General features: G+C 35.5%; 1 protein-coding gene across 6 annotated transcripts in view; it reads left to right on the top strand.

Moving 5' to 3' along the window:
* Positions 1-17,064, top strand: part of LRRC7 (leucine rich repeat containing 7) — a 563,262-nt gene that overhangs the window by 532,694 nt on the left and 13,504 nt on the right. For 5 of the 6 annotated variants that reach the window (XR_006817634.1, XM_045998653.1, XM_045998701.1 and 2 more), the window contains one exon: positions 4,930-5,004. Coding sequence is in view for 5 of the 6 variants with exons in the window: in XM_045998653.1 (XP_045854609.1) it covers positions 4,930-5,004 (75 nt within the window). In the remaining variant the exon portion in view is untranslated. The remainder of the gene's footprint in view (positions 1-4,929; positions 5,005-17,064) is intronic. The other variant, XM_045998680.1, reaches the window with a different exon arrangement.

Raw genomic sequence — 17,064 nt, 5'->3', positions numbered from 1 at the left:
ACACTCACTACTTTTTAAAATTACTTATGAAAAGTAAAACTTTCTTAAGAACCTATTCTGGATACTTTTAAGAAAACAAAACCATTTAGGACTTGAATAAAAACTGGTTTTTTTTTTAAAAAATGGGGAAGAAAAATGAAATGGCAACAGGTCCTGCCTCTTAGCAACACCTGGCCAGCCCTCTCTAGATTAGCGTTGGTGCAACCTTGTGTGGGTCCCTCTGTAATGCATGAGTTCAGGAGGTCTGTGTCTGACTCAAGCACACCCAGGTATTGGTGTCTGAGGAAAGCAAACGTATATTCTTTGGAAAGGGTTGCAGCATATATTTTGTTGCTCTGTTGTGGGATGCTCTCTAGAGGTGGTGCTAGGGGAAAACAATTGTGCTTATTATGAGATGTCAGACATTAGAAAAATATACTCAGAGATGCTGTAATAAATTGTAGCAGCTATTACTATAAAGAGCAAATACTCCTGACTTGGAGCTCCCAAAGGAAGTAGCCCCTGAAAGTTACTAAGAACTATCAGAAAGCCCTCTAGTTGGGACCCATGTCCACTGCTGAGAGCGAGCAATAATAGAACCATTATCACTGAGAGCCACCACTAGAAAACCACAGATGAGATAGTAGACTTCCCAGCCCTCTTCCCGTCATCTTCCCTAAATAGGAGATGCAAATCCTTTTATCTGCTGGGCATTTGAAGGAAAGATAACAAATGTTGGCCTTTCAATATATTCCAGACTGAATGTTTCCAGACAATAAATATGGAACAATTAGAGACTCAGAAACTTTCGATATGGGTTTTACTGGATATAAAGACCTTTGATTGTAGCTCACCCTTCAGACTTTCAATAATTATGATAACGTTTATTGTTGCTACTCTGAATGCCATCTACTATTCTAAGTATTTTTGTATGTATTTACTCAATGTAATAACTATGAAGTATGTGCCTTTACTATACCCATTTTACTGATGAGGGAAAGTTAAGTACACAAAAGTAATTAATTTGCCCAGTTTTTAAGTGAGGAGCACAGACTAATTCCAGAGCTACACTCTTGCTTCTTATACACCCAGAAAAAAATGCCCCCTCCCCAAAGATAGCCACATCCTAATGCCTAGAACTTGTGAATATGTTACATTACATGGAAAAGGGACTTTGCAGGTGAGTTTAAATTATGGACCTTGAGATGAGGAGATTATCCTGGATCCAGGTGGGCCAAATCTAATCACATAGGTCCTTAGAGAGAGAGAATCTTTCTTGGCTATGGTCAGGAGATGTGAATATAGAAAAATGGACAGAGAGATACACAATTGCTGGCTGTGAAGATGAAAAAGGGGGACTATGTGCCAAGGAATGTGGACATTTACTAGAAGCTGGGAAAAGCAAGGAAACTGATTTTCCCCCTAGAGATTCCAGAAAATAATGCAACCTTGCCGGCACCTTTGTTTCATCCCAGTAGAACTGGTTTTGGACTTCTAACATACAGAACTATAAGAAAACAAATTTGTGATGTTTTAAGCAACTAAATTTGTGATAACTTGACAGCAGCAGAAAAGTACTAATGTATACTACCTTGTTGAAAAAGAGTTACTGAGGCATTTTCCTTCCTTGGGCAAAATGGTTTTGCTATAAGCTTAGGTGTATGTGTTGTTTCTCTTGTTCTGAATGTATTATGTGGTTATTTGTCCCACATTTAACACTCAACCAAATGTTACAGAAATTGAGCATACTTTAAGTCTTGCAGCAGAGCTATACAACTGACCAGATGCCATGATACGGATCTTTGATAACATACATGATGGCTTTTTACCATACAGCGGGAAGTTACTGTTTTAACATTCAAAATACAAATAGTCTGATTCCTCACCGAATTCTGTCATCAGGGCCAAAGTATTCTTTGAAGTCTCAGAATAAAATGAATTTATTGAAAGGGAGACTGACACATTACCATAAAAAGCTTTTCCAAAACTGTACCGAAGTCATCAATATTCATCATAACAGATACCACAAAATGGGTTGAGTTATTTTTCTCATACGGCTGTATTTATATACACAAATACAGCGAAAAATCAGGGCAGTGGCCTTTGCAGGCAGTCTTTTGGGAAACATTCCACCTCCACAAACTATGAATGCCACAGACCCTTATCAAATGTAACACTCATTGCTATCTGCTTCGACTAAAGTGGCAGTTTGCTGCCTGATAAGATATATCTGTATATCTGTATAAATATAGGAAAAAAACTATCCCAAGGGCAGTAGCAGTTTCGTAGTTGATGACATATATTGATTGAAAAGAAATATTAAAGCTTTAGAAAGCAGCAATAAATGCTTTGGAAGACTCAGGCCATCCTAAGAGTAGTTTCAAATCAAGTCTTCAGGGGGCGCCTGGGTGGCTCAGTTGGTTAAACACCCAACTCTTCATTTTGGCTCAGGTCATGACCTCAAGGTCATGGGATCCAGCCCCGCATCAGGCTCCACACTCGGTGGGAAGTCTGCTTGAGACTCTCTCTCTCCCCCTCTCCCCAACGCCATGCTTGCTCCCTCTCTCTCTCTCTCTAGAATAAATAAACCTTTAAAAACGACAATAAGAAAACAAGTCTTCAGAGCAGAGATTGAATCCCACAGAGCTTTGTGATGGATGAAATTAAACCTACCACATATATTACCCTCATATTCTTTCAGCAGTCAGGTTGTGGAGCATTACCGTTCCTCTAAGCATTGTAGACACGATTGTAATTTAGCTCCTATGGTCTGGATTCATGCAAACATTATTAAAATGGTTCTCACAGAATAAGCTGGAGAAAAGCAATCAATATTAACTAGGTAGCCCAGCCGTTGACTGCTGGGATAAATAGAACAACTTCACCTCTACCGCCCAGAGATGTAGTGGCTTATTTTGAGCAACAGTGGCATTCTGTCTATTGTACAGAGACCCCAATAGCAAAGAGGGGGACTGCCAGGAGGACCAAGCACATATAGTCTCCTGGGCAGATGGAATGAGTGTTATGTGCCCGGTGTGTAAAGGGCCATAGGGATTATTTTTGTTTTCATAACCAGTGTCATTCCCTGGTCTGGTGGATTCACCATCATGCCTTATGTTACTGTCCTTTCCAAATAACCTGTTTTCTTACTCCTTTTGAATTGGCCATTTGTACAACTGAATAGACAAAATTAACAAGCTGAACATGATCTGAATAGTGACACTGTTAACCTAATTTTTTTTAGTTTTTATTATTTTCTTAAGGCTAAAAGTAGTACATAATCATTGTAGAAAAATTGGAAAAGACGGAAAGCAAAAAGGAAAAAAATATGTATATATGTGTATGTTTGTACACATACATATAAGCATGTATATGAATATATATGTGTATATATACATGTATATGTATATGAAGTCTCATTATCCAGTACAACCACTGCTAATATTTAGGAATATACCCTTTACACAAATATGTATATAAACATATTTCAGCAAAAATAGTATGATAACATAGTAATAGCATCATAGAGTATAATGTCTTATAACTTGCTTGTTTCACTAAGGACAAGTATACTTTTGCATCTGCCATCTAGGACTTCATTTTTAATGATCACATATCATATTATTGTGTGAGTTTACTGTAATTTATTTAATCAGTTCTTGTTATTAGACTTTTAGGTGTGGTTTGTAACTTTTTTTATTACAAATAATGCTATGATGAACATATTGGTAAAGGAATGTTGCAACTTGTCTAGTTATGTCCTTAAGCTAATTTCTAGAAGTTGAATTGCTGGTTAAAAGTTACAGTTTTCTAAGGATTTTAATGGCTGTCTATAGTTTCATATGGAAAACAGATTAAAATCAGAAAGATAAAAATCATTCAACATCTTTAAATTAATAACTTTCATAAAGATCTGAAATGCTAAATGAAAACACACATAGAAGTATTTCAACTAGGGCCTTCTTGTTAAACCATTCCCATACACGTACATAAAGTTAATGGGTTTAAGTGAGAGTTATTAAGTTTACAAATTAACAAATAAGATGATTCCTTAAATAACAGGCAATGACATTACAATATTATCTTCTATTCTATTAATACTTATTTAGGAATGAAAAAAAATAATGTCAACTGTATTGAGATATCATCTTTATTATTTAATACATACTGTTATGTAAATTATTTATATTTTTAATATTTCATAACTGTTGGTTTCTTGACTTTTCTTCTACTATATTATGAGCTCACTGAAGCCAAAAATTATATTCTGTGTATCTCTGTAACACTAGTAATCAAGCCCTAACATATGGTAGGCATTCAATAAATGTTTGCTTTATATACATGGGCAACAAAATTAATTTGACTTTTTTATTAACTAAATTAATCAGTTTCAGGATTCTGTAACTACATTGGCAGAAACATTATGTTTAAATTGCATATTGGAATTTTCTTATGTTTAATTTGTTCATATATATTTTATATTAAAATTACCAGTAATATACAAAGTAATACTGATTAAAATAAACTAGCATCTGTATGTAATCCTGATAAGGTTTTTAAAGTGTACACTGAACTTACAACCTGTCAAATAGAGGACATTTTCAATGAAGAATAACTTAGGATGATTTCAGAATTATGTAAAAGATGGTGTAATACCGTGTTTCAAATTATTTAAGAAAGAAATTAAGACTATGCCATGAGATTACTTTATAAATCATAAGTGCACTTTAAAAACAAGATCAACTTTTTTTATGCAAGTAAAGATGTTACTGTTCTTAAACTTGACTTGAAGAGTGGTGCGTTGCTTAAAATACTATAAAAATCTTTGAAGCTTATATGTGGAAACTGTTTTTAGTCTGTTTTCATTGTTTTTATGTGAATGAAAAATTTTTTTAACTAGGCCTAGTTCTTGATGATACAATCCTAACCTCTGTTACTTCTGACCTATAGGGTATCTTTGTTACTAGGGTTCAGCCTGATGGACCAGCATCCAACTTGCTGCAGCCTGGCGATAAGATCCTTCAGGTAAGAGAGACGAGAAGCCTTGTTTTCAAATGCCACAGTAAAACAAATATGTACCCATGTTATGGAGTAACTTGAATTAAATGATTGGAAATAAGTCCTTTTCACATTTCTTCTTTGCCTTTATTTTGGGGGGTTGAGAGGCAAATCAGAAGCAAAGTCAATCTGATATAATCCTGTATATTCCAGTATTTGGCACATGGTAGATGTTCTGAGTATTTTTGTTTATGTAAATACTTGGGGGTTTTGGTGATACAAGAAGAACTGAAACATACAAGATCTATGCAGAGCTATCAAGTATAAGTAAGAGTATTGGAGTACTGAACCAGGGTATCTGTGTGACTTTGGATGAGGAAGGGACTCATGCATATTTAATTTCTCAACAATAAGCTTATTACAGTTTGAATACTGTGAAATGCATGGTTGTATGCCCCTACTCCCCCTTCTCAGATACTTGAACAGATGTTTACCAAATATAAGGTGACTTATTAAAATGTACTGTCTGATGAAAAGGACTTTCTTTCTAACTTAAAGCTCTATGTAACAGAAAAGGGTCACTCCAGTAAACAGTTAAGTAAATTCTTGGTGTAACCATTTTGCTGTCTTTATCTCTCTGAATTCACTTCTGCTTAGTCATTTCCTACATTCCAGAGAAAGGCCCTTAAGTATCATCAGTTTATTTAAGATTCAGTATTTTGAATTATTACCCTGAAATTATCCACTATATAACTAGGTGGAACTATCTGACATTTTAGATATTTAACCACTGAAGCAATTATGAAATGGTTCCACATAATATATTGAAGATACAGGGACATTGAGAAGATAGGACATGTGGGAAAGGAACCTTCTTGTTAGACTCCAAACAGTTACAGCAACGCAAGGACCCCACACAACTCAGCTCTAAGGAGATCTTCTTTTATTTACTGAACACTTTCAAAAAGTCCTAGAGAAGTAGAAATCCTATATAATCATATATACTTATATTTTTATATAGTATATATATATATATATATATATATAGCCTTAATATCTTATTCTCAGAAATATTTTAAATGAACTAACAAGGTCATGAAAACTCAAGTTTTCAAAAGTAATAATTCTCTGAAGACCACAGGTTGCTTGAACCTGTGACAATGTCACAGTAGAAACAGCATCCCACAGATCTGAGTCCATTCCATGCAGGCAGAAGACCAAGCCAGCAGTTGATCTTTAGAGTTAAAATCTTGAAACATAAAAGACACATAAAATATTCTTAATTTATTTTTACCATTTGATTATGGAAGTTCTATATTTTTATTCCTAACTAGCTCTCTGATCTTAAGCATTTTATATCATGTCTATAGGACTCACAATTATTATGTGTAAATGAACTGTGGTTTATATTATATTATATTATATTATATTATATTATATTACATTATATTAGCTGAAGTCCCCTCAGCTTAAAAATTCAACTGTTCAATAGTTCTATAAATTTCCATGAAAAACTGTCAAGAATAAATTCACAATGTAGTTCCCTAACACTTGGTAAATGCTGTTGTTTAGCAAAGGAAATGGCTAGTCTTTTCCTCTACTGAATTTCAAAGAAGTTATTTTGAATCTCTGAGTCTGAAAAAAAATGTAGCCAGTTAATCTCAGATCTCTGATATTTGAATGCCATACTGGTTAGAAAGGCCTTCCATAGCTTGAGCCAGTTTGGGAGTAGCCTTCATCCATGACAGAGTTGGCAAAAAAAAAAGGTTTTTCTCTCGGATTCAGAAGATATTATATATATATATATTTATAATTTATAGTATATATATTTATAATATATAAATACATATTTATATGTATAAATACATATTTATATGTATTTATATATTATAAATATATATACATATATACACACATATGCACATACATACACATATGTGTATATATATGAATGTTAAATGTATATGTTATATGTTAAAATGTTATTATATATCCATATATCTATAGACAAGTGATGGATGATAGATAGATAGATAATCAGTATAGATGAATATAGATATCCTGGAGAAGGGAAATGAGAATTCAGTTAGTGTCTAGTTGCAGGGTTAGAAGACTCTTTCCTGACTGTGCAATTCTAGAAGGATTTCATAGGGAGACATGAGGGTTGAGTATTTCTAGTCCCTAAGAGGTATACAGCAACAGCAAAGTGCACTGAGAAATCAATTCCTAATGCAAGAAGTAGGAAGGAATTATAAACTCAAACTGTTAAAAACCACAAAACTGCAGGAGAGCTGCACCTGGGTTGGCTCTTCACTCCAATAAAGTGTAGCACTTTATTTCTGCTCTAGAACTCATTTGTATCTAGTACAATAAAATCAAAGTCCATTTTCAACAAAATAAAAATGCACATAGACCATAATCAGACAAATATTACTATATTTACAGTTTCACTCATACTAGTTAAAAAGCACAAATGGCTAATTATACTTTCTGAAAGAGAGAAGAATGGCTAATTCTAAACTGAAATCATCGTCAGCATCAGATGTTAAGAGGGCAAATTATATTTTTGTCTATAAAGCTATTGGCTCTTTGTTTAAAGAACACTGGAAAAAATGAGTTGCCTCTCATTTAGAAGATCCTAAAATATGTTATCACTGGAGCAACTTTGTTTACTAGCTTTGATGACAAAGTAACAGCTTAGAAAATCAAGGTAAAAGGAACAAAGAAATAAACAACTACAACAATAACAACAACAACAACAAAACCCCACAATGAATGAGCCTCCTAAGTGATAGCAGTTACCGGATTTGATCTAACGCAGTAACAAATAGCAAAAAAGATACACGTTTCCCAAATCTCCCCCAAGCCCCAAATTTATTATAGAAGAGCTTTCTCTTTCTTTGTCTATAACTCTTTTTACCCACTACCTCTTCTTATTCTGTTATTCTGTTATGTTACTGGAATTACATAAAGATGTGTGCATTAAGAGATAATTTTTTTCTTTTTTAAGAGATAATGATGGGGAGGAAAAGTGAGTTGGGGAAAATCAGAGAGGGAGACAAACCATGAGAGACTGTGGACTCTGAGAAACAAACTGAGCGTTTTGGAGGGGAGGGAGTGGGTGTTGGGTGAGCCTGGTGGTGGGTATTAAGGAAGGCAGGTATTGCAGGGAGCCCTGAGTGTGGTGCATAAACAATGATTTTGGAACACTGAAAAATTACAAATTCAAGAATAAATAGAATTATCTAACAGTAGAGCATCATTAAGAAAGAGAGACATAAAAATGGAAAGAAATATTATGTTCTCAAACAATCGAATAATCACATATACACTTTAAGGATTTTTATTTTTCACAAATCACTTTGTAAATATAATTCAAACAAAAAGCTTAAATTAAAATTATGAGTCAGTTAAAAAAAGATAATCTTAATTAAGACATATTCACATGATGTTTCTGTCATTTTACTGTTCATTTTCCCAGAATAAATACACTATAATTAATGAATATATTCATATGACCTACTGCATTTAGTGAGTCATGTTGCTTTAAGACCCTTTGGAGGAGGAGCTAGCCACCAGGCTGGGAAAATTGATCCCTCCCCACCCACCCTCCTCCACAAAGTCAAAGCACACAGGGGTAAGAGAGAACAAATTTAAGCACATGCATCATTAAAAAAATGCTATTAGATTGAATCATGTGAATTTGCCAATATTTGACCATTTCTGAAGTGGTAATTTTGTTGGTTTAACATCATAGTTTCTTTTTTCTAATGTTCTTTCCAGTTAAACAATTCAATCTAATTTATTATGCATTTTAAATTCAAAATATATTAAAATACAGAAAATCTATTAATTATAGTTACTCTGTTGAAAAGATTAATAGACTGGAAAAAAGGAATTTATTGTACTTGATAGTTAACATGGTTCATAGTTATAGCCTAACGCTCATTTGTAAGTACTTACACATTATATTACATATCATATTTATACATATAATATTCTATTATATCACTGTAGTCAAACCCTATCCTCTTCATTTACCTGCCCACCCCTTTCCCTGGACAGGAGCCTAATTTGGCAGGAGAAACAAAAGCAAATGATTTATAGATAGTTGTCAATAACATCCAGGTTTTACCAGTTATCAAAACAGAGTTTTCTCATGTAAGGTATACTAATATCATACCTAATTGAAGATCATTTCAGAGTCTCTTCTACTGTCCGTAATTTTAAGTGTTTTCCAAAATATATTCCTGGTCGATGACTATATCTCTAAGATACCCAAATAGAATAATCAAAGATATAATTTGAACAGATCAGGTATTTCCCCTTTATTTCTGGTCTTTAAAAAACCTGGTTCTACAATTCATATAGACAAATCAAGAACCCACTCTGAATGAATACGTGTCTGAAATTTTAGTCAGCTGTTGGTAGGTTGTTTGGCTCAAAAAGAGCTTACTCTTTTTTTTTTTTAAGATTTTATTTATTTATTTGACAGACAGAGATCACAAGTAGGCAGAGAGGCAGGCAGAGAGAGAGAGAGAGAGAGAGAGAAGCAGGCTCCCCGCTGAGCAGAGAGCCTGTTGTGGGACTTGATCCCAGGACCCTGGGATCATGACCTGAGCCGAAAGCAGAGGCTTTAACCCACTGAGCCACCCAGGCACCCCAAGAGAGTTTACTCTTGATGCAGCAGGAGTTACTCCAGGCTTAACAGAGAGGAGAAAGGAGGATGAGCAGAAGAAGGACTAACTGGGTTAGCCTGGCAGCAGTGTTCAGGAGCAGAGGCGAGAGACTTCTATCAGAATGAGCTAGTGTGGAGTTCAAAGAGAGAATACTGGAGAGGGAGACCGCAGGCATTAAAAAAAAAAAAAAAAAAAAAGGTTTTGCCCTGAGGTGGAGAACTGAAACCTGCAGGGGGCTTGGAATGGGGATGCAGCTGGGGAGGAAGTACTAAGACACAGCTTTCAAGGCTGAGAATGTGAGAAGAAAGTTTAGACTTCCCTAAAGTCTAACTAAAATGTCTGCAGAGGCCTGAATCTACTATATACAGAGACAGAGTACTGTGTATGTATTTGGCCACCGGATCAAGCCTTCCTTGTCTGAATAGAAGTTCTATGCTTCTTCGAATGACCAGTAGGTGTGGTTAGCTGCTGACAGTATTATCTTACTTAGCTAAAGCTTATTTCTTCAACAATCTCAAAGCAAAGTGCTTCTGAGAAGCCATAATTAATGTCACAAAGTCCATCCACTAAATTTCATGCCTTTTACTCATAAGAAAGACTTTATTTCATACTTGGAATCTCTTTCTAGACCAAGGGGAAAGCCTCTGGATCCAGGGACATAGCCAGAAGCAAGAGTCATAGCTAACAGTTTCATTGTCCAAGAAGAGAAAGAAACTTCGTTTGAAAGATAGAACCAGGGCACCTGGGTGGCTCAATGGGTTAAGCCGCTGCCTTCGGCTCAGGTCATGATCTCAGGGTCCTGGGATGAGTCCCGCATTGGGCTCTCTGCTCGGCAGGGAGCCTGCTTCCCCCTCCCTCTCTCTCTCTCTCTGCCTGCCTCTCTGCCTACTTGTGATCTCTCTCTCGCTGTCAAATAAATAAACAAATAAAATTTTAAAAAAAGATAGAACCAAAATTCAAAGAGTACAGCAGTGTCATTGAGTACAGACTATAGAGTGTTTCCCAATGGCACCCCTTACGATATCTTTTTTGAAAGGAGTTCCTTACTCAAAGAAGTTTCAGAGCCATCTCAGATTCTATCCCTTGTTTCAGGATTTCACAATGTATTAAGAATTTCAGAACCTGAGAAATCTTACAAACTTACATGTCCCAAAATATTTAACCATACAGCCCTCTTTACGAACAACATTAACTAACTACCTCCACAGAATACACTTTGGGAAATGTTTCTTACAGAAGCTTCTAACTGGGCCCACGGCTTTATCCCACAGTGTTCATGTTCATAATTATCATCATGAGTCATCTGGAATGGGTTAGAGTATATTCATGTCTCTGAATTTTTAAAAATTTCTCCCAAAAAAGCTACAAAAACCCAAGTGAGAAATTTTCGTTATGGTTAAAATGAAGTATGGGACCCTTAAAAAATTAACTTAAGCTATTTGGAAATTTCATTAAAGCATTTTCCAACAAAGTCAAATGAGTTAACGCTTTTCTTTAGTTGATCTTACTTGGTGAAAATTAAAAACATCAGAGAGATTGGGGAAAAGGTTGGGGGAAAGGGTCAGTAATCACATAATTCTTAATGTTCAGAGAAATTATTGCTTTTAATGATATAATACATTTCGAAGAATAAGATTTTTAATACAATTTGATTAGAAGACAATAAATAATTTTTAAAAAATGTGTATGGTTTTATAAGCCAGAGTTTTACTACATATCTTATTTAATTTATGAAATTCAGTACAGTGAACTAATAAAGGATTGAGTTTAATTTACATATTGCAAATCAAAGCAGGAATATTGTACAGAGTAAGCAAAACAGGAAAACCAATAAAAACAAGTGAAGTTCATTAGACTGGCTCTAACTTCCATAATTTGGCTGAAATAAAAATAACAATTAAGCACCTATGTTGTGCCATTTATATCAGGCAACAGCTCTGCAAGGTATCTACTGTTGACAGAGGCTAAATGACTTCTTCAAGCTTCTTCCATTATACAGTACTGATTCTACTGGAACAAATTTGATTGATAGCATCATATACATCAGATTTTCTATTTATATATTTGGAAAACATGTATTAAATGCCCACTGTGTAGGAAGTACTGGCCAAGCAATGTGAACAATGTAATAAACTATAGCTAAGTCCCGGGCTTTACCTAACCTAGCCCAGGAAGTAGACAGGCCCAAAATTATCTGAGCAGAAAATGAATGAAGAAGAAAGGAAAGAAGATGACTTCAACATTTAATAAAAGCAACTTCCAGTCTGTCTTCTTTTAAGAGCGAGTGCTCTACCTCACAGAGACCAACAGGGCTACACAAGCCTCCTGAAAATGAGAGATTGATTTTGCAGTTCTGTTCATTTTGCAGTTTCTATTTCTTTAAAAAGAAATAAAGTATAGCTTGTTGGAGAATTGCTTTGCAAACCAAGGTAGGGAATTAATTTGTTAGAGATGTTCATTCAACACACTTGATAAGAAGAAAACAGGCATTCTAAAATCAGAGCAGATAAATAATAAGTAAATGTCTTCAGAATTACTACTTATTACCAGTTCCTGGCTCAAATTCCTAAACAAATAATTGACAAAGTCTGTAGTTGAGTCTATGGTAGTTTGCCATGTCTTTTTTGAGCCAGAATTCATGAAACATTCAAACTGCAGTATGTGTGTGCACTTAAGATAAAAGAAAAATTCTTATCTATGCTTAATTCTATCAAGATTTTTTTAATACTTCAGTAAAAGCCATTAAGACTTCAACCTTTCTCACATTTAAGAAGCGCAATGTAAATTTTTCATGGGAACTCTCCAAGAATTTAAGGTCTGTAGTTCAGGTATTTGATAGAAAGGAAAATTTTTCAAATGACTTGGCTTAAAGTCAAGGTCGTATTGATTACGCAGTATTTTCAGCTCCAAATATATGCCAGTATTTAATGAGAGTACTCTATCAGATTAAAACTCTGAAATGAGAATGAATTCCAGGTAGCTAATGCAAAACGTAATTATGATTATTTAAGATTCCCACTGTTCCCCATAATGTCTGGCTGTCAGGATCAAACACCAAGAAGGCTTGCCCTTGTAGCTCTAATATGATTGCTGTATTTCTTAGTTTTCCCTCATTCCAAGAGTTATAGGCTTTTAGAGATGTTAATGTACTAATGTATATCTACGTACAAAATACATGTGCACTGCCTCATTAAATGTTTGTCCCTGAGGGTGAGTTTCAATCAACCAAGAATCACTCACCTAGTCCCTCATCCCATTTCTTTTTTGGATTCTAAAGGAGTCATGCTGTCCTTCTTACTGGATAATACCACCAACCGTGTGGCCAAGCCTTCTTAGCAATTAGTTTTTAAAGTTAAAACTTTGAATAATAAGGATACAACAAAATTCCTGGGAGAATTACAGCATCCTCTGTAGAATTTCTGTAGTATAAACATCCATAATTTACCCATTTAACAAAACAGTTACCAGAAGGAAATCAAAGATAAATCTTGGCAGGAACAAGAGGATGGAATCCAAAAAACCAAGTAGGCTTTACAGAAAACTGATGAGCCATAATTGCAAAGCTCTACTTTTTGTTGTAATTGTAGATATGATTTTCATCAACTTTCCATCTTTCCATGTCTAAATCATGCAAAGGGACAACTGAAAAACCTTTTATGGCACTGATGTCAAGTGGAATTTTAAAAAGGCAGGATATCTCCTAGAAACAATAGCAAGATTATACAATAAAATGTTCCTTTATACTTACAAATCAGTTAAAGCCAAACCCATATAACTAATGGGTTATATATTCTTGAAGCATAAAATTTTCAGAATATCTTTTCCTTCCCGAATTTTTTTCTTATTAACTTCATTTTAATTTAAGCCATTTCATTTATTTCTCATTTTTCATTAAATTGCTATTTCCCCTAAAGTGCACACATTCATTATAATAGACTGTGTTTATATAAAACATATATGTGACCAACTTCGACAATGTATTTTAAAATTTCATTAATTTAGCATTGATTCTTCAAATTATCTTTTGCACTTATAATACTCATATATTCAAAATATCAAATGCACAAATGTAGATTATATGCATTTACTTTTCTTTTTTAAAAATTTTTAAAAGTTTTTCTTTTTTTTAATTTATTTGACAGAAAGAGTGAGTGAGAGAGAGAGCACATGAGGAGGGGCTGAGGGAGAGGGACAAGCAGACTCTCCACTGAGCAGGGAATCCAGTACGGGTTGATCTCAGGACCCTGAGATCATGACCTGAGCCAAAGGCAGACACTTAACCAACTGAGCCACCGAGGCGCCCCTACATTTACTTTACAAAGCATCATTGGATTTATAACCTGCCCTCAAAAATATTGCTAGTAGTGACCTCTACTTCCTCAGCTCTTTTTCCATTTATACACATAAGACAACCACAAAATACTACTAGGTGAAATATTATGATTCTCATAATCATTTTAATTGGAAAAGCCCTACCCAAACATAGTAACATAATTTTCTGATTTCCTGTCTGGATTGTCCAAGATGTGAGCCAGATAGCCAAATTCATTTTAACAATATAAATTCCCTTTGCTCTTTAGTCCTAACAATGGAAAAAGAAGGTTCTCTCGAACTGAGATTTTATCTCCTTTCATTCAAACCCCTCTTCCAACCCCTTCTGTCATTGTTCCCCTCCCCCCCGCAACAGGCCTAACCCAATGTTCCATGTCAAGAAATGGCTCAATTCATATTAAAAATTCAATTCATTTAATGAACCTAAAACATTCATTAACAATCTCACAACATCCAATGAAATGGATTGTGCCAAATGACTGAGTTGACTACTGTAACATAAATTCCCACCTAGTCACTAGCTCTGTGAGCCTGGATACTTCATGTACTATCTCCGATCCTCACATTTTCATCCTTAAAAAAAAAAAACGGGTTAACTAAACTAGAAAAAGATTGTCCCATCTGACATTTTGTCCTTCTATTCTTGTGACTTAATGAAAACTCAAGAAAGTAATAGTGAAGTAATATTAATTAGTAGTGGGTTTATTTCACTGGTTCATAGTGTGTCAGGCACCAGTGTGCCAGACCAGTTGCAGTTTCCGATGTATGCCTTTGCATACATTAACCCATTAATCTTTAATAAACTTTCTAAGATAGCGTGCTTTCTGATCTTTCAGAGTTCTCCTGGTATTTGAAGGCATTCCCAGACAGTCCCTAGTTGTGGCGTTTTAAATAAGCCTCTTGAGGTTTCCGAAAGCTCTGGTTTTTAGATACCAAATATTTCTGGGGACTAAAATTACAGGTAGAGTCCTGATGTTTATTTGACTCAGTGATCTAAGTTATCAACCTGCTTATTTCCTTCTGGGAAATCGGCTCTGCACTTGAGTCTCCAACTGTATAAGTCTCATTTGTCACTACAAAGCATGAAAACTAAAAGCTGATGGTTTAAAGCGATATTAAAGCTAGTTTATACGCGGGATCTTTCTAGCCTTGAATCAGAGCCCAGACGGTGGTTCAGAACATCTTGAAGCCAGTTTTATTGGAAACAGAGCCAGATACAAAGCCAGACTTCAGCAAGCTTTATCTTTTCTCTGCTTTTTTTTCCCTCTCTACTGCAGCAAGCTAGGGTTCATCGGGGCCACTGGAAAAGATTTGATTCTCTTGGATTTTCTGCAGCTTTTGTGAGCACAGTACCATGATCCCCTTCCTGCCGGCTCTTCTCTGCTTTCCTTCTGTCTGGATCTTCCAGGAGCCCTTCTGTCCTGTTCTCTCCCCTCCGTGCCTCTGTCCCCTGAGATCCTTGTTCTTCAATTCCGCCACTGAGCTGGAGCCAGCTTTCTGCCATCCTCCTGCAAGAAGGATTAGGCTCCCTTACCTGAGGCAGATTTTCCTAGATGCCCAGGACAACAGCAGATGCTATCTTTCAGCTTTGCTCTAAATGTCACAAGCTGCAACCCCATCCCACTCCCCTGGTTTGATTTCCCTTCTTTCACAATGCTCCCTTTGAAATTTCTCTTCTGATAAATCTGTCAGCATTCCCTGTGGTGAATACCAACAGCAGTAAAGCCTAACCTCTGTCGCTAATGCTGCCAATCTGACCTCCTTCCTGAACTCCAGTCTCCTGTTTCTAAATATATGATCAACATTTCCTTTGCATACATTGCCATGGCCACAAACCCCATTGTCTTCCCAGCTAAGCTATTACTTTGTTTCCATTTTCCATTAATGATATCACAATCTGATTCTTGTTTCTTCTACCCTCGTTCAATTAAATGCCAAATTTATGGATTCTACCCTAAAAGTTTTCTCCTTTTTAAATCCATTTCCTCCCAAGTTTCTTGGCACTGTCCTAGCAGATAACTTGACTTAGTCTTTCCACTTTTGAGAGAGAAAGCTCACATATGGCTACGAGAACCCAATTAAGCCAGAGTTAACACTATAATAAGAATGAGAGGTTCAGCATTTCTGGAGATTCTAATTTAGGACCAAATGTTATTTCTACCAGTATTTTTGGAATGACTTATGTTAATCCTGAGAGGAATCTGAATGAGAATTAAGGTTTTGCAAGCACTGTAAAGAACAAATTATTTCGGAGATGATATGGCAACAACTTTAAGGGGGAAACGGTCATTATTTTATCATAATCAATGAAATGTCAGTTCAGATCAATGGAAGCAACCATGGTCTTATCATTTTAGTGAAGTATTGAAAGAAATAATAAGAATGAATATTACGGTGTCAGATTATTCAGCTCTGGATGTGTGGCCTTAGGTGGCTTGGCCTCTCTGAGGTGTATCTCTTTCACTTACAAAAAAAGAGCATTAGCCTAGATCATGCTTGCTCTCACTCTCTCATTCTCTCACTCTCTTACTGCCTCTTTCTATCTCTCCAGAGAAGTTTTGTTTAAATATTTCACATATTGGGCTATCTCTCTTCATTTTAAAGAGAAGAATCTAGTGCTCGCTTCGGCAGCACATATACTAAAGAGAAGAATCTACAAACTAACCCCAGCTTTCATCAACCCCACCCCCAACACACACATACATTACCTTATTTTTATGGTTGTTTCCTATGCTAAAGCCTAGGGTCTAAGTTCACTGATATTTTTATTTTTGAATTCTCATAAAAATGATTACATACTGAGATCATCTTAAAACTTTTTTCCTTAAACGGATTGTTGAAGAATTACTTGAAATAGCCAACTGTTCACATGTCTAGAGCTGGAGGAGGCTCCAGGCTTGAGTGAGACAAGATTGTGGCCCTTCGCTAATCACACTCTTGCCAGGTGTGAGTGGGGAAAACTCTTGTAATTCACCTCAGAGAAAACGGGTCCCTGAAAATTTTCCCTCTTCCCTTTCTGTTCCACTGAGCTACCCTAGTACTTTATTTATCTTTTCTGGTGATAATTCACTTCAGC

Source organism: Meles meles, chromosome 1 (assembly GCF_922984935.1).
Source record: "Meles meles chromosome 1, mMelMel3.1 paternal haplotype, whole genome shotgun sequence".
Taxonomy (NCBI): Eukaryota; Metazoa; Chordata; class Mammalia; order Carnivora; family Mustelidae; genus Meles; species Meles meles.
This window is presented reverse-complemented; position numbering and strand designations above follow the sequence as displayed.